The sequence below is a fragment of the Diaporthe batatas genome (assembly GCF_019321695.1).
Source record: "Diaporthe batatas strain CRI 302-4 chromosome Unknown Contig00003, whole genome shotgun sequence".
Taxonomy (NCBI): domain Eukaryota; kingdom Fungi; phylum Ascomycota; class Sordariomycetes; order Diaporthales; family Diaporthaceae; genus Diaporthe; species Diaporthe batatas.
The window spans coordinates 3,927,621-3,944,132 of record NW_025408550.1 but is presented as its reverse complement, the minus strand read 5'-3'; the positions used below and the strand labels follow the sequence as shown (position 1 = coordinate 3,944,132).

Genomic DNA, 16,512 nt, shown 5'->3' with positions numbered 1-16,512 from the left:
CCGGAAGCGAAAGATATCAACGGATGCAACGTGCTGACAACGGAACCAAGTCGCACCGCATAGGCGATGACGGGAAGGGAACCATGCGCAGGACGGGACAGCTCCGTGATCGAGGGTATCGGAGCTGAGTCGAAGCAGCGCTTGGGTCGGAAGGCTTGCGGTTTGTTCTCATGCCCATGGAAGTGTGAGAGGGCATGATGGCTGGTGAAACTTGTGTAACAAGAGGCATTGCTCAAGAGCTATCGGGCCTGAAGCTGACGGCGTGGGGTATAATGTTTTTATCCTTTATTAGTCTCTTGAGCAGACCACTGCAGTGCTCCGGCCAGGTTCTAGAAGCTGTCATGCTTGGAGCTGTGGCTGCCGGTCGCGATGCCAGGATCTGTGGTTCGGGAGACCGCTACTGCGGCCACTTTCTGAGCCAATTGCGCAAGAGGCGGGCGCTCAGCCTTATTGGTACTGCGTGCAGTGCAGGCAGGCAGCGATTGTCCTGTGCCGAGGTCACTATGAGATACCAAGCACTTAGATCAGTAAGTACTTTCACACCGCACTACATACCTGACTGCCTACCTAGGTAGGTAGGTACCCACCCTGGGCAGGTACTGTCGTAGTGTGATTCGCAGCTCGAGGTATGCAGATACGCCCCTGTACATGCTGCCAGGTACGGTGCGGGCACCGGCAGGGGCGCACTAGAAGCTACCCAGGTAGAAGGGCATGTCGACATCGTGTACATACTGCGCTGCTCCAGGGCCATGTCCACACCCAAACACGGTAGCTCCTGATACCTGCCGGCTCGTGCTCCCTTCAATGCAGCTTCAGAAGGCGAACAGCAATTTTTGGACCGCATTGAGCACTTCCATACGGCCCTGAGACGGTTTGTGCATCCGCATTGCTTATTCTATTATTCTCTTGTTTTTTTTCTTGGTTTCTGCCCCCTTGACTATTTAGCCTTCAGCTTCGTCCTCCGTCTTTTGCTCCGGGGTACCAAGATCATCCCCCCGTCCTCTTTGTCACCTATCGTGGGATACATCTGTGACCCCATAAGGCTCATACATGATATTACTGTCTGGCATATCTTATAAGGACTCGTGGTCATCGGCAAAGTCCTGCAGACCGCTCAAGACACATCAGAAAACCTTGTGGTGTCCTGGTAGGGCGACACGCCGACGCGCAACAATCTTCCTCCGCGCCGCCGGACGTCCGTCTGTGTCTTCTGCCGCTTGTGGCATTCTGAATACCCTCCGGTACGATCCGGCACGATGAGCAGTAGCTCAGGAGATCCGGGCCGCTCGGCCCTTGGTCACTCGCCCAAACAACAGGAAAAGGAGCAGCAAAGGCAGCAGACGCTCCCCGTGGATGGCCCTGCGCAGGCCATCATCTTCGACCCCAAAGAACACTCCCATCTGACGCCCTACCTGGCCGGCCTCCACGCCCAATGCATCACCCGTGACCTCATGACCGGGAGCTTCCTGCCCCCATTGGCTAATGACAAGCTCCTTAACTACTGGAAAGACAGGATGGCCGAGGCCAAGGAGGGCACGAGGGTTATCATCCTGCTGCTGGCAGGAGTAGCACCCGCGGCCAGAGTGCAGGGTGACAACCTGGTTGGCGTCGCTATGTTGGCAACTCCACACTCACCATCGGGCCCCTTCCGTGCCCAGGTCCAACATCTTCTAGTCGCCGCAAAGTACCGGAAAAGGGGAGGCTCTGTGACGTTGATGAACGAGATACATGGGCAAGCGATACTTAGAGGCAGGACACTCTTGGTGAGCATTTCGCCCCGGGGCCCCACATCATGCGATAGCTGACTTTGGACCCAAGACGGCGCAGACAGAGAGCGGAAGTATTGCTGAGAAAGTCTTCAAGAAGTTGGGGTACGTCGAGATCGGAAAGGTGCCTGGTCACAGCGTCAATGCTTCTGGTGAGCTCAAAGACGTTGTATTTTTCTACAAGAGACTCAACACCGAGGCTTAATTAGTATTGGTGGCTCGTGGGTCGGGGCCTCGACGCGCAAAAGTCCACCCGCGCTTCATTACAACCGTATTCAGGAAGAGCCCCTTCGAGAAAGCCTGGGCAAGTTGCCCGAATAGTATTTGACTTTGGGGGGTGGATGGACAGCCATGAGTTGAGGCCAGGCTACAATGAAGCTTTATTGTCATGGTGTTTGGCCGGTGGAACCACATGGTGTGTGGACTCGCAAGCTGTCCACGAGCAATGTTGGCATGGAAAAGGGCGGCCAGCCTGGCGTGTCACCTGTCTAGCAGTGGTGTGTGTTCCGATCTGGGCGCGACCTGCCCTCAGACGCCTGGTGCTTTTTGAGATGTGCATAATATGACATTGTCGAGAACAGACTTGTATCGAACAGCTGCCCTTATCCACCTACCAACAGTGAAATGCTTTCCGCACACCCACTTACCCTAGGGTACAGTTGGCCGAGAGCACACGCAAGGGTACGTTTCCCAGGACTATATTCCGTGGAGCCGTAGTTCTGAAGTTGCTTCAGAAGACTCAACACTACTAGTATATTGCCTCGACGTGTCACAACACGGCACAACCTGATTCAACCCTACCCGGGTATGTGCAACTGATGGACTCAGCCTTTTGATACACCACGTGTTACCCCAGAAACGCCATCAATCCTGGGCCCAATCGTGCGGTGCCCAGGTGTGCTAATTAGCCTATTTTGCTGCCCAAGTCTAGTCTCATACGACCGCGTAGACATCCAGGTTCTATACAATGAAATCCCGCATGTCTCAATTGACTGTCGTGTAGGTTGAGTTGCCGGCTGCCCGCCGGTTCATCCCAGCTTTCGTAGGTACCTGAAGAACTTAAGTACCTAGGTAGGCTCGGTCGCTGCCAGGATACGGCCCTGGAAACGTGCTAGAAGGGTCCACCCGCCGGCCTGGGTCCTCTCTCTGCTGATAGCCAATCGACCGCCAGCCTGTCAGAGCACAGGATGCGAGCAGGTGGGCCATTTCTGCAGACGCGGGCTCGCGCTGCCACCCCTGGCACGTGGTTAACCTGTCGCCCTCTGTCCATCGCCAACTTCCTCTTTGAGTTGGTTTCCCCGGTCCAGAGCAAGCCATCGTCCTTCTACTGCAAGACGCCGGTCTTCCGAGACCCATTCTGCACCGGGGGGAGGGGGGCGATAGGCGCTCCCGAATGCTACGTCGAGATAGGCCGAGATGTCATTTTATTTAATAGAAGTTGGTTCTGCCCTGCTCCCTCTGGAGGTGAGCCAGTCCACAGCTCCTCTGGCCTGATGAGCTCGTGACCGACCTGACCTGACCTGACAATATGCATCGCTCTATTGTATCCTCGGTTGCATTGGCTGCTGTCGTGCGGGAGGCTGTGGCTTCTGCCCCAGTCTTCAGCCGCGGCCTCTACAACGAAAGCACTGCGAACCATACGTGCCAGCTATGTATGCAAGAACATTGGGGACGGTTCGGCAGAAAACGAGGATTCCATGTGGCTGACATACTCCCCAGACGACCCGATCCTCTCGTGCTCCGCCGGTGCCCAAGCCGGGCTCACCGACTCGTGCTGCACAGAGACCTTCGGCGGGCTCGTCCTCGCCACCCAGTTCTGGGACGTCTACACCGGGCTTGAGTCCCGCGGCCAGCTGCTCCCGGCCGAGTCGTGGACCCTCCACGGCCTCTGGCCAGACTTCTGCAACGGTTCGTACACGCAGTACTGCGACTTGACCAGGCAGTACGACCCGGAGCCCTCCCCAAACACGACAACCGGGACCCCGTCCGGCGCGCCCGTCGTCCCCTACACGGGGCCCAACATCGGCACCTTCCTGGAGCCCTTCGGGCGGTACGACCTGCTGGAGTACATGAACACGTACTGGATCGCCCAGGGCCAGCCCAACGGGGACTTTTGGGGCCACGAGTTCTCCAAGCACGCGACCTGCTACTCGACCTTTGACGTCGAGTGTTACGGCCCCCAGTACGTCCAGCACGAGGAGGTCGTCGACTTCTTCGCCACCGCCGTCGAGTACTTCCGCGGCCTCCCCACCTGGGAGTGGCTCGAAGCCGCGGGAATCACGCCCAGCAACACGACCACGTACGACCTGTTCGACCTCCAGTCGGCCCTCGCGGACGCCTTTGGCGAGGTGCCGTACATCGGGTGCTCGGGTCCGAGGTTCAACGAGACCGCGGCCGGGGCTGGAAGTCTGGACAACGGGAAAACGCAGTTGAGTGAGGTTTGGTATTGTGAGTGTTCAAAGGGCCACACGTCGTTGGGACTGAGAAACTGACCATGAGCCACCAGATCACCATGTCAACGGCAGACCGCAGGACTACGATGCGGTGCCCGTGGCTGCAAACGCGACCGGTGGGAGCGTGGGCAACTGTGCCTCGACAGCCGGGGCAATCCATTACTTTGAGCGTGCGGTCGGCTCGGAAGCATGAGGGAAACCCGGCCAGAGGTTGTGGCCGCCTAGATATCTCACGCCGCCCTAAGATGGGTATCAACGGCGCCTTCGCCTGTCGCATTCTCCATGATAATGCACATAATAATCGCAGATTGCGAGCATAGCAAAATTCCCGCGGAACTGGCAGTGACAACTGTGTTGGTGGCCCTCAAATCTAAGCGGATGCAGAGTGCTCCAAGAGAGCGCAGGTAGCTTGATCTCCGGGGGTGGCTCTAAACGCTACCTAGATAGTAGCTCGGGATATTTTGCTCGCAATGAACCGTTCCGCACACAGCAACTCACACAACATGCTCGCAGGAAGGGAAGGGAAGGGAAGAAAAGTCAGGCCTGCTCCTACTCGTCATCTCCAACTTCTTCCACCCTTGGAACCATGTATTCGGCCCTCGCCCTTTGCTTCTCACCTCCCGTTTCAATCTGAGTCTCAGTTGCGGTAGTTGTCGCACTGGCTGGCATTGGCTGGCCGGTAGCAGCAGCAAAAGATGACGATACCTGAGGGTTCACGGAGCTCGCACTAACAGACCCCTTGGACCTCTTCTTCTTTTTCTTCTCGGTCTATGTCGCAATTTTAGTCAGCGAGGAACGTCACAGCATCAGTGCACTAGTTTTGGCTTACCTCGTGCCAGGCCCATACGGGTTTGAAAGAGTCCAAAAACGAGACGTCCTCCCACAGGTTGGGGAACAGCCAGAGACCAGGCGAGACAACAAAGTAGGTGATGCAGAAGAGAATGACACGGAAGATGGCCATGAGGAAGAACAGTCCTAGAAGACCCAAGAAGCCCCAACTGAGATAGTAGACACCCTGGCGCATTTTGAGTGGCCACAGTGGGTAGAGGACGATGGTGAAGATGGCCAGGAGGGCAAGGGCGGCGTAGACCTTGCGCTTGATCTGGCTTCCCTCGTACATCCAAACGTAGTACATGTCGTCGGCAGCATCTTGTTGCGGCACGATGCGCACCGTCCAGAGACCCTTGACCCGCTTTGTTCGCTTCGGAGGGTGGGCGTGGCCCGCATGGGGGTCGGATTTCTCGACTCGGAGGGCCAGCATGGACATGGGCAGGAGCTTGAAGGCATTCTCGAGGGACGGCCGGTCTTTGATCTCGGGCAGCGCAGGGTTCTTCTTACGTGCCTTCTCGTATGCTGGAGACTCGAGCGCCCGAAGGGCTCTCTTCACTATCGCATTGTCAGTACCGAGTAAATCTAGACAATGCGAGGCACACGGCAAACACACCTCTGAACATATCCTTGCGCTCGCCGTTCAGGATACAAGTGCGGAGCTTGAGGTCCTGGCCGCGCAGGAAGTTGGCCATGGCGATGGCGACCGGGTTAGGCGGTCCCGGTGTGATGGGCTGGGGTTGGCCGCCAGGACGCTGCTGAGGCGGGCCCTGGGGCTGTCCCTGGCCTTGCTGCTGGCCCGGCTGCTGAGGTCCGCCTGCTTGCTGTTGCTGTTGCTGCTGCAGCTGCTGCTGTCGGAGCATCTGGGCTCGCATTGCCTGTTGCTGTTGCTGCATGCGCTGGACAAACTCGGGGACGGACAAGCCGGCCTTCTCGGCTTCTTGGGCGATTTTCTGGTTCATCTGCTGCTGGAACTGTCTGATGACAGCCATCTGCTCCGGGGTGGGCGGCACGCCAGGCTGGAGAGGAGGCACTCCTGGTGGCATGGGCGGCACCGGGATAGCTCCAGGCGGAGGCATGCCACCTGGTGGTGGACCGTTTTGGTTCTGCATCGTGGGCGGCTCGGTTGCAGCAATTGAAACAGAGCGTGAGGTGTTTGATGTGAACGGGAGTATAGAAAGGGGCGGCGGCGGCCTGGGGCAGTTAAAGTGAAGGGAGTGAGTGGTTGCGAGTGCGAAAACGAGTCCTGGCACTTACACAGTGATTTGGCGGAGATGCAGATGCAATCGAACAACAAGCTGTCCTGATGGGAGTCGGTGTCTTGGCATTTTTTTCGAACAAACAGCAAGCTGTTCACTTCAGCACTCTGCCAGGGCCGGCCCGCCGCATCTCTAGGCAGGCAACATGCACCAACGTGCCTGCCTGCCTGTACGGAGTACGGAGTAGACTACTGGTGTCTGGTCTGTCTCCTTAGTCAGCACCAGGTCCATTTCCGACTCGCCCGTCACAACCAAGGGTTATTGTTAGTCTGCCATTGTACTAATAATAAAGGCCAGCAAGCGGCGGCCATTTCTTCTCCGACGCAACTTTCAGTTGCAATCGCAGAAGGCTCATTTTCCACACATGTCGTTCCCACAACATCTCACTGACCAACAGTACGTGAATATGTCGCACAATACGGTCAGGTGTCCTAGCCTGTCGTCGAGTCGACCCGCGTCTACGGAGGTCGGTCCAATAAGTCTTTACCGCCAAGGCGCATGGGGGGCTGTCCCACCACTACAGAGTACGTTCCTACAGCCCCCTAAGAGGTACTAAAAATTAATCAGCTACCTAAAGTAAAAATTACTTCCAACACCAGCTTCATACACCTTCCACTTCTGTCTTATAGTATACATTAGTGTGAACTACTTATGGGGGGCTGGATTTAGTCTGTTAGTACAGCTAAGTGGCTGTGTCTATAGGCGTAGACAGCCCCCCCTGCTCCTTGGCGGTAAAGACTTATTGGACCGACCTCCGTACTCGAAAGGGCCCGGCTCTCCGACTTGGGGTCTATCACTGTTCGACGTTGCGAACTGGGCGCAGCTGGAATACTGCCCGGGACGAAAGATAGCCCTGGGGTCTCATTTCGCCCTTCATGCTTACTAGCCTGACCTAGTGTTACAATCCGCCTGCGGCCACAAACAACGGCACACCTCAAGTGCTTGGACGAGTCCTGAATTCCTCAAAGGGACCCAGAGACAATCCTGACTTTCCAAAAGAGACAACACGGTAGGTCAGTGTAGGAAGTCATCCCACAGGAGTTACCCAAATCAGATCATGGCAACAGGTCATCCTGCTGGAAGCGCCCCAAGGCCGCGTTGGTCATCTCGGCGGTTGGCGTTGGCGCCGCGGGCAGTGCCCAAGACAGACTGTCGCCGCCCCGGTCCGTACCAGATTTGAGGTCAGGCCTCGTTACAGAGATGACGCTCCTCGCCACCTTTCGAGGCCTCGAGAGAAGGCGGCGCATGACGAGCTGCCACCTTGTTTGTGGGTTGTTTGTCCGGCCATTCTGCCGGCCTGCCTGTGCGGTGGCACCAGAGCCGCCTATTCTTAGAACCTTGGAAGAGAGCGAGGCACTGTTGAAATTGCCCTGCCTCCATGGCAAGTGATGTCTCGGCGAATCAGAGGCCCGGATCGGCCGGACTCGACGCAAGGCGCTGGACTGGCACATCTCGGACTGCTGCTCATCTGCGAAATGGGCTAGACGCCTGGTCATCTGTGCCACCTTGCCTTGGTGCTTGGGTCATGTCAACTGGTACGGAGTACTTGTCAAATATTGTCCGACCGTTGTTGTCAAACATGTCACGGGCGTGAATGCTGTGTGTGGGATGGCAGGATGGTTCAGATGTTACCCGCGAGACAGGTGGCAGCACATGCAAATCCAGCCAATTCCAGGCCGTGGCAAGCCGCCCAATCCGAGCGCGCAAACCTGTGCTTGTTTTGATGTTGCTCCCTTGTCTGCAACGCAGCCCACGTTGCCGACGCGGGCCGTTGCTTCTTGTGTGGAGTGCAGTAATAAGCAAGCCTGCAAGCCTGCTGCCGCGCACCGCGACGGGCTGCCACTGCGAGATGGGCAAGGATGGGATTGGCTGGCTGGCTGGCTGGCAAGATGGCAGGATGTGCTGGATGGACGGACACCACCCACCACCTCCGAATCCCAGTACCAGTCTGCCAGTATGCCAGTGCCACCACCGGCTGGCCTGCTGGTTGCTGGTTCGCGCGTGAGCGGGCGCGGCCGCCGTGTTGGGCCGCCCTTCATCTGCACCAGATGAGACGGTGTGCCTGGCTTCAAGGCTGGCCAATTGGGCCTGCGACACGGTTTCAGCAAAGAATAGCAACAGCTACCAATTAGCTAGTCGCCGCATGGTCGCGGAAACTGAGGCCCTTGCCGGGGGGGAAATGAAGCTGCATCTGCCCCCTTGGCCGGGCTCGCGTCTGTCCTTTGCCTGTCCTTCGCCTGTCCTTTGTCTGTCCTTCGTCTTGCCTGCTTGCTCGCGGGCCTGCAGTGTTGTGTGGCTCTTCCCTTTTTGTCAGGGAGGCTGGGGGTGGCCCTAGGATGCCACGAATCCAGGTGCCCCAGATGCCCCATTGTTCTCACCCAATCTTGGGGTCCCACGAGCCAATCTCTTCGGAGTTTTGTGGCGACGCTGGAGGGAGCTAGCACCCCGGTGCACAGCTCACCAGGATCCAGCTCGTTAGCCCGCGACCTGCCCGTCGACGACAGCGACCTCTCCCCCGGGACGGCCTGCCAGGTCCCACGCGGTGGCTACCTATTGGAGATGCCCTCTGGGCTCTCTGCAGGACCATCGATAGGGTCAGGGCTCAGGAATGATGTGGTACAGATGCGGGCGGTCCATGCAGGGCCGAAGCTGCTTTGTGCGCTCGGCGTACCAGCCTTAACGTTCGGGGATCCCTGGGGAGCTGCGGTTGGTGGTGGTCACTAAACCAAGGCATTCTAAGACATCGACTCGCTCTACTTGATTGTTCTTCTAACACAACTGGGCCCTTGTACAGGCAGGGGTGTAGCGCCAGCCATCCTGACCCTGGCCGGTAGCCGCCGACTGGTCCTCGGCCAATCCAGCACGGCCTATCAAATGGCCCAAACTGAGACCTCTCCATCCACGACTCCTCCTGCTTTCGTCCACACAGTCAGCGTGCCCGGCCTGCCTCAGCCCAGAGCTGGACCTGCCTCTGTGTAGGCGGACGGGCGGAGCGGCCTGGAGGGTGTGCACAATGGGCGTGCTGCCCTTCCGTGGGTCTCTTGGGGGAGATGATGAGGCCCATTCGGGGTCACGCAGGTAGGCCGGCAATACTAAAGAATAAGGCATGCCACCTAGGCTTCCCAGGTTTCTCCGTTTTCCCTTATGTTGGAGTCTGCCGCCCGATCTCGTCAGATCTGGCCATGCGGTCCGTCCTTTCTTTGGTCTCCTCATACTCGTAATAACTAGTTCGTTTTTCCTCACTCGTGTCTTTTGCTCTGTTCCGGATGCCCTCAGTTCGCTGGTCGTTCTTCACTCAGCCTGCTATCTTCCCTCCACAAGTGGCCGGCATGAGGGGCACTCCTGTATAATCACCACCAAGATGGGCTCCAGTGGCGTGCAAGCCTCACATGGGTGGCTGGATACCCTCAAGGCTTTGCTCTTCCCGTGCTCCGACAGCAAGGACCCTCGAAGTGAGTCTGGGCCTGGTGTGCACATCCAACCCATCGACAACACTCTCGCGAGGCGTGGAGTACTGAACCAACAAGACCCACCAGAAGAGAAGTACTACCAGGTCTACTATGACCAACCTGAACCCACGCCGCCGCCCCGCGCTCAGAGGCCGCGGGCGATGTCCATGGGAAAGGTGCGGAAGGAGAGCAAGAGGGCCGCAGCAAGGCAACCACACATGGGCTGGCTCGACCGGAATTTCCGCGCTGGCAAGAGGAAAGCACCTGGGCCTCTGATATCGGACCCCTTCAACTTTCAGCATACCGGGACGGGGGCCGTCAACTTCATGGAGTCGGCAGCAGACCTTCCTCGGTCGGCCCCAGCCTTCCGGCCCCTCGAGCTCAGCATCTACCGGGCGAACGACCAAATATCACCGTTGATGCCCTATTTCACGCGAAACATCACTCCTTCACCACCGCCGCGGGCTCTGACCAGGGACACATTCGACGAGGATGCCAGCACGCTCGCGCATTCCAGGAGCTATTCATCACAGTCGTTTTCCATCCCGAGGCGCCCAGTAAACGATGTGGCATCATTCACGACTGGCACTACCAGCGGCACTACCAGCAGCACTGGGGACAGTCCTCCGAGGATACCACCACGGGCTCGCACGCGACCCCGAGCTTACACCTCGCCGAGCGTGGAGGCCATCGTGGAGCGTATTGCAGGCGCGATGATCGAGAAGGAAAGGCTCGAGGAGGAGATTGAGTCGGTCAAGGAGCGACAGAGCTTCTGCCTGAGCCGGCCGTCGTCTCTGTACGGCCTAGCTGGTGAGTGGCCCAAGATGCCAGCCATTTGTCTCCTCAGTGTTTGATCGGACGCTTACGGTGCCACAGATGACGGAGAAGAGCCCATGCCTCCTGTCCCGCTCATGCCGCCTTCCGGGCCATCATTCGCGGAACGCCTGAGCATCGACCGCCCCCGGACGGCACCTTCGACGCGATCTACCTTTGAGATCGATTCTGCCTTCCCTCCTCCCCCACCACCACAGAACCCGAACCGCACTCGGAGTACCGATGACTCGAGAGCGCAGCATGCTCAAACCGCGGCACCAACCACAACCACGGCACCACCTCGACCCGTGGCCGCGTCCGCATTCAACTCACACCCACCATGGCGCAGCCCGCAGATCATCGACAACAGCGTTGACATCGGCGTACCCCTGGCACCACCTCTACCTCTGATCCTCCGGCCCCCGCTGCGCAAGAAGAAGTCGTTCTCGCGCGTCTCGAGCTGGCTGTTCCCCGCGGGCGTGGAAGACCGGGAACGGGTGCCGTCGCCTCAGCACAGGCGCGAGGTTTCGCTTGAGAGCGTGACCAATGCGCCGCGCGCACTTACTGACCGCGACGGGTTCTACCAGACCCTGCCGCCCTCTGCCGTGTTCTCCGGGCGCAGGAGCAGCTTTGGCTCCATGTCAGACATCACACGGAGCCAGACACACTCGGTGTACTCGACCGACGAGGACCCGTTCGTCGGGCCTGGCACGGGCACGGCGACGTCCAACTGGAGCCCAGGGAGCACACCACCCGAGCACGCACGGAGAAAGGACAGCTCGTCCACCTCTGGTTACATGAGCGGCCATTCGGCGAGCTTGAGCCTGTCGCGGACTGGGACCTTTGGCAGCCGTGACAGACCCGTTGACGGGGTAGTCATGTCAGGCCCACGGCCCACGTCGGTTGGAGTGGCCTTCTAGAGGCTCCATGCAATGACCTTGATGAGAAAAACGAAGAGAAGACACAAGAGAAGAAGCAAGACGTGGCAAAAATGGGCCATGGTCTAATGTGATGATATGATATCCAAGACCCAGAGAGGCACTGGGCCGGTCAAAGGCGTGGAGGAGACGCCATTGGGAAGCTTCTCGATCGGAGCCCCTTGCTTTACATTATTTGTCCCCATCATGGCTGGCCAGCTGCTGTTGCCTTGCCGTTGCTGTTGCTCTTGCTGTTGTTGTTGACGCTGCTGGTTGCAGCCTGCTGTTGAAGCTACCTCTTTTTAGATACCAGGATACCAAGTACGAAATGATGTTTGTCCGTCAGGACCACCAACTGCTGTGCATAAAATGGACCTCACATCAGCGGGAGATCTACCGGAAGTGAACCTAAACGCAACGCCAACAGGCACGGGGGCTTAGACGTACGGAGTGCAACATACAAATGTGTATAGGGTGTTCATGCGCGGTACCAGAACATTACGTAGACGGGGAGGCTGCTCGGCCGATGAAACAAACGGCCTGCTGCCCGGCGGCTGGGCGGCAGGGTGCTTAATCGGCCCGCCGACCTACCTATAATGCCGTCCGGGATGGTGACTCGAACCCCGCTGCAATCAATTTCTCACGGCTCCTCAACCGCAGCAGGCCAGGGCGCACGTGGGCACGAGCATTGGACGAGTCGCATCAACCCGCGAACCCAACCCTACCTCTTTCCGTCACCGAAGGTTCCCCCCAGGCCTGCGCAAGCAGTCAGTGTCACGTCTCCTCTCCGATTGGCAGGCAGGCAGGCAGCCCATTTCTGACAAGGGCGACATGCCATAGCTACAGTTCCCGCCACCCCACTCGCAGAGAGAGGCCCCCCCGGGATCGTCACCTCGCCCCTGGACCAGGGATGATTGAGAGAGCTTGTGCGGCGAGGAAAAAAGGGGGACCGCCAGCATGGGTATCTGGGACACCCTAAAGGATACGGCCGTCTCCCAATACAACATGGCCCGGGGCAGATATAAGTACAGCCCCCTCGCGAACCGCAACCCGGCGAGGGAGGCCCAGGAGGCTCTCGGCTTCTGGTCAAACCGCCATCGCACAGTCCTGAAGTGCACAATGGCTGCCCTGGCACTGCTTGTCTTGTACCACCTGGCCACCGCGACTGCGTGAGTAAAACGTCCATCGTCAAGTCTTGTCTTCCCCCCTTGCCCCTCGAGATGTGCTCGCAAGTGCTGACAACGCCCCTCCAAGTCGCGTGGTGAGGGCCGTCAACGACTCCAGCTGCGACACCGTCGCCAACGGCTTCCAGTGCTCGCCTGATGTCTCTCACTTCTGGGGCCAGTACAGCCCTTACTTTGCTGTGCCCTCCGAGGTCGACAACGCCGTCCCGGACCAGTGCACCCTCACCTTTGCCCAGATTCTCAGCCGCCATGGCGCGCGCGATCCCACCGCCGGCAAGACCGCCGTGTACAACGCGACGATCCAGCGCATCCAGAGCAGCGTGTCCAGCTATGGTGCCGGCTACGAGTTCATCAAGGACTATGTCTACACGCTGGGTGCCGACCAGCTCACCACCTTTGGCCAGCAGGAGCTGGTCAACTCGGGCACCAAGTTCTATGAGCGGTACGCGGCCCTGACGAGGGCCGGCATCCCCTTCGTGCGCTCCTCGGGCCAGGACAGGGTCGTCGAGTCAGCGCAGAACTGGACCCAGGGGTTCCACCAGGCCCGTCTGGCCGACGCGGAGGCGGACGGCCGCCCCGACACCTTCCCTTATGATATCGTGACCATCTCCGAGGAGGATGGCATGAACAACACCCTCAACCACGAGCTGTGCACGGCGTTTGAGGATGGCCCGGTCTCCGAGATCAAGGACAACGCAAAGAGCCTCTGGATGGACGTCTTCACACGAAACATCACCGCCCGGCTGAACGCGAACCTGCCCGGCGCGAATCTGTCGGCAACAGACACGATATCCATGATGGACCTGTGCCCCTTCAACACGGTCGCCGACGAGAACGGCAAGCTGTCGGACTTCTGCGGGCTCTTCACGGCCGACGAGTGGCGGAGCTACGACTACCTGCAGACGCTGGACAAGTGGTACGGCTACGCCAACGGGAACCCGCTGGGGCCGACCCAGGGCGTGGGCTTCACCAACGAGCTCATCGCCCGGCTGACGGGCCAGCCCGTGGTCGACAGCACCACCACCAACAGCACGCTGGACGGCAACCCGGCCACCTTCCCGCTCAACAGGACCCTCTACGCCGACTTCAGCCACGACAACGACATGACGGCCATCTACTCGGCGCTGGGCCTGTACAACGCCACCGCCCAGCTGTCCAACACGACGCGCCAGGACGCCGAGCAGACGGGGGGCTACGCGGCGTCGTGGACGGTGCCGTTCGGCGCGCGCATGTACGTCGAGAAGATGACGTGCCAGGACGCCGGGGACGAGGAGCTCGTCCGTGTCCTGATCAACGACCGGGTCACGCCCCTTCAGGGCTGCGGCGCCGACGAGCTGGGCCGGTGCACGCTTAGCAAATTCGTCGACAGCCTGAGCTTCGCGAGGGGTGGTGGGCACTGGGCCTCGTGCTTCACGTAGCTGAGGCAACTGGCATGGTGTGGCACACCGTGCAGCTTACTATTCCATGTATATTATACCATATATACCAAGCGTGGCGCAGATAAATAGCATCGATTCTTTCCAAGCGTAGAGCGGTCCCGTCGAGGTCAACTGATCTGTTGGAATCCCGCCGTCCGCGCGTGCCGGCGGAGATTTATTTGTCTACTCAAGTTGTGTTACATGTGGTAATTTAGGATCGAATGAGCTTGGTCAAATATTCAGCCTCTGCTGCAAGCCCTGTGCTTGAGTCAACTCCTTATTGAGCGAGGTACAGGGTTATGAGCAGAGTGGTGGTCTATTGCGGACCACGTAAACATTAACATGCACGTATATAATGGCGCATGTGAATTGAGGTAATTGAGTTGCCATCAAACGGAGTGCCCTGCGTTATGGTTCTCAGATTACCAAAGAGTTACTTATCCTTTGTATCTCGACAGTTTGGCCATGTCGACCTTGTTCCGCCGACTGTGTAAATCTAGTCTCTGTAAGCACAAGTACTCCACTAGTTTGGGGTCTTTTTAGCGGAAGCTTGGGCCTGTGAGTCGCTGCAGCTCAGCCCGGAAAGGTGGGCCTTGGAAACCTTATTACCGCCGTACGGCAACCCCCACCCAGCCTTTGCACCCAAATGGTCGCTCCCCAAACGAGCTGCTCGGTGACGGAGCTTCTGCGGCACGACCAGCGTCACACCTTCTCAGCTTTGCCCAGGGATTTCCCCTTTGCGTGTGTGAGCACCTGTCAAACCCGTTTCTTTTCCAGCAGCAACAACCCGTCGGGCAACGTTTCCCCAGATTGGACCTACCTGCCCCAAGGAGAAACCTCGGCGACAGAAAAATCGAATGCGCATCAAATGTTGGCTGTGCATCCCCAGGCCGACATCATCCAGCCGATCGCATCTGCCTGAACAGGCGCAACCCCCCACCTCGCTCCCGTTCTCGTGGCTTGACGACCGCTTCAGCCGCTCGCACCCTCTGTTGGCCACCGCTCAGCGCCAAGTCCGCCCGCGACGAGACCTGAGGACGTCCAGACGTCAAGACAACAAATATGGTCGGGACGGCTGGGGCGATTATTATCACCATCGTGGTGCTCGCTGTCGTCGGTGCTGCCGGATGGGTCTTCTACAGCAGACTACAAGCTAAGAAGCTTGGGGTACGTGGTCGCATGCGCTGCAACACCTGCTTGCCCTCCTGCCCTCCTGCCCTCCTCGCCCTATTCATGCTGTGAGATGGCGCAAGGCTGACCGTGATATCCGCACAGCTTCCTCCTCCATCCTTCACCTCCTTTATACCTTTTGTCCACAAATCCGACCCGTCCCCTTACGGACCCCCGGCTCCGGCGCCAGGGGGCGTCTCCGGGTGGTTCAATGACCAGATCCGCAAATTCAAAAATCGCAACAACCGCAGTGCCGCCGGCGCATACGAAGGCACCGGCTCGGCCCCGACGCGTCGCGGCTTCGGGCCCCTCGATCCGGACGAGGCCTGGGACTCGCGCGTCGGCAACGAGGCGGACCACTATGGGCCCGGGGGCTATTACGAGGAGCAAGAACTGGGGCTGCACCAGCCCGCCCGGCCGTCACATCAGGGCGAGAACACCGCCTACCGGGGTGCCGGCGAGCCTGAGAGCTACTCGATGAACCTGGCTGCTACGCCGCAGCATCCACCGCGGGGTTTCGGCGAAGACCGGGGCAGGACGCTCAGCAGGGATGGGCGGAACCCGTTTGACGACGACGCCGCTGAGCCGTCTAACATCAGCTTGAGAGGAGTGTCGCCAAGGCCCATGGACGGCGAACGTCGCGAGGACAACGCCAGTGAGAGGAGGAGTATATTCCGGGAGGACGTTTAATAGTATGCGTCACCCAGAACTGATCACGGTCTGGAAGGCAGTGATGAAGATGGCACACAGACAATACATTTCAGGCTTCAAAGTTGAAATCAGCCTTTGGGTGGGGCAGGGGAGGGTACGTGACCCGAAGAGGCATCTGATCGGCCCCGCAAGGCCGGTAGGTATACTGGGGAGGGAAGGCTACGTGGACCTGTGACAAGTATACGATCATGGTTGGGATGCGTTGGGCATATGGGTGACTGGATCCGGAGGCGTGGGTCTTCTCTGTTTGTTTATGACTGACTGATTTGTCTACGCAAAAGTTGGCGTGCTCGAGGGTTGTTCGATAGTCCTGGTTCCAAGACCATTCTTTTTGATTCCCGAGGTAGTCGTCGCTCCTGAGGCATACTTTTAAGACACAGGGCGCATATCCATATCTCACGCACACCAGTCTCTCAAACACGTGTGCCCCGGTCCGATGAGCCCACAACGTGTCATGCCAATACCATTCATGCCTGCCAACCCAGAAAACCGACAGGACGGATCGCAGTGGATTGCTTGGCATCTGATAAAGCCAAGGGTCGTC

At 58.6% G+C, this 16,512-nt stretch overlaps 6 protein-coding genes across 6 annotated transcripts; 5 read left to right on the top strand and 1 right to left on the bottom strand.

The window, feature by feature from the left end:
- The first annotated feature begins 736 nt into the window (after positions 1-736).
- On the top strand, positions 737-2,251 carry KVR01_003216 (uncharacterized protein). The gene is made up of 2 exons (XM_044786125.1): positions 737-1,763; positions 1,819-2,251. Exons 1-2 carry the CDS (start codon positions 1,257-1,259, stop codon positions 1,969-1,971), a joined length of 660 nt encoding a protein of 219 aa, XP_044648231.1. The 5' UTR covers positions 737-1,256; the 3' UTR covers positions 1,972-2,251.
- A 1,043-nt stretch (positions 2,252-3,294) lies between these two features.
- KVR01_003324 (uncharacterized protein) lies at positions 3,295-4,412 on the top strand (the record flags this gene model as incomplete). The annotated part of the gene is made up of 3 exons (XM_044785213.1): positions 3,295-3,418; positions 3,486-4,214; positions 4,273-4,412. 3 exons carry the CDS (start codon positions 3,295-3,297, stop codon positions 4,410-4,412), a joined length of 993 nt encoding a protein of 330 aa, XP_044648339.1.
- A 356-nt stretch (positions 4,413-4,768) lies between these two features.
- Positions 4,769-6,159, bottom strand: KVR01_002452 (Sec63 complex subunit SEC62; the record flags this gene model as incomplete). Its single annotated transcript, XM_044784314.1, has 3 exons — positions 4,769-4,987; positions 5,049-5,605; positions 5,664-6,159. The coding sequence occupies 3 exons, from the start codon at positions 6,157-6,159 to the stop codon at positions 4,769-4,771; spliced, it is 1,272 nt and encodes a 423-aa protein (XP_044647467.1).
- A 3,253-nt stretch (positions 6,160-9,412) lies between these two features.
- KVR01_002497 (uncharacterized protein) lies at positions 9,413-11,488 on the top strand (the record flags this gene model as incomplete). The annotated part of the gene is made up of 3 exons (XM_044794733.1): positions 9,413-9,758; positions 9,843-10,565; positions 10,632-11,488. 3 exons carry the CDS (start codon positions 9,413-9,415, stop codon positions 11,486-11,488), a joined length of 1,926 nt encoding a protein of 641 aa, XP_044647512.1.
- A 954-nt stretch (positions 11,489-12,442) lies between these two features.
- On the top strand, positions 12,443-14,087 carry KVR01_003106 (uncharacterized protein; the record flags this gene model as incomplete). Its single annotated transcript, XM_044794062.1, has 2 exons — positions 12,443-12,654; positions 12,740-14,087. The coding sequence occupies 2 exons, from the start codon at positions 12,443-12,445 to the stop codon at positions 14,085-14,087; spliced, it is 1,560 nt and encodes a 519-aa protein (XP_044648121.1).
- A 678-nt stretch (positions 14,088-14,765) lies between these two features.
- KVR01_003320 (uncharacterized protein) lies at positions 14,766-16,373 on the top strand. The gene is made up of 2 exons (XM_044785167.1): positions 14,766-15,254; positions 15,363-16,373. The coding sequence occupies exons 1-2, from the start codon at positions 15,150-15,152 to the stop codon at positions 15,945-15,947; spliced, it is 690 nt and encodes a 229-aa protein (XP_044648335.1). The 5' UTR covers positions 14,766-15,149; the 3' UTR covers positions 15,948-16,373.
- Positions 16,374-16,512: the final 139 nt, after the last annotated feature.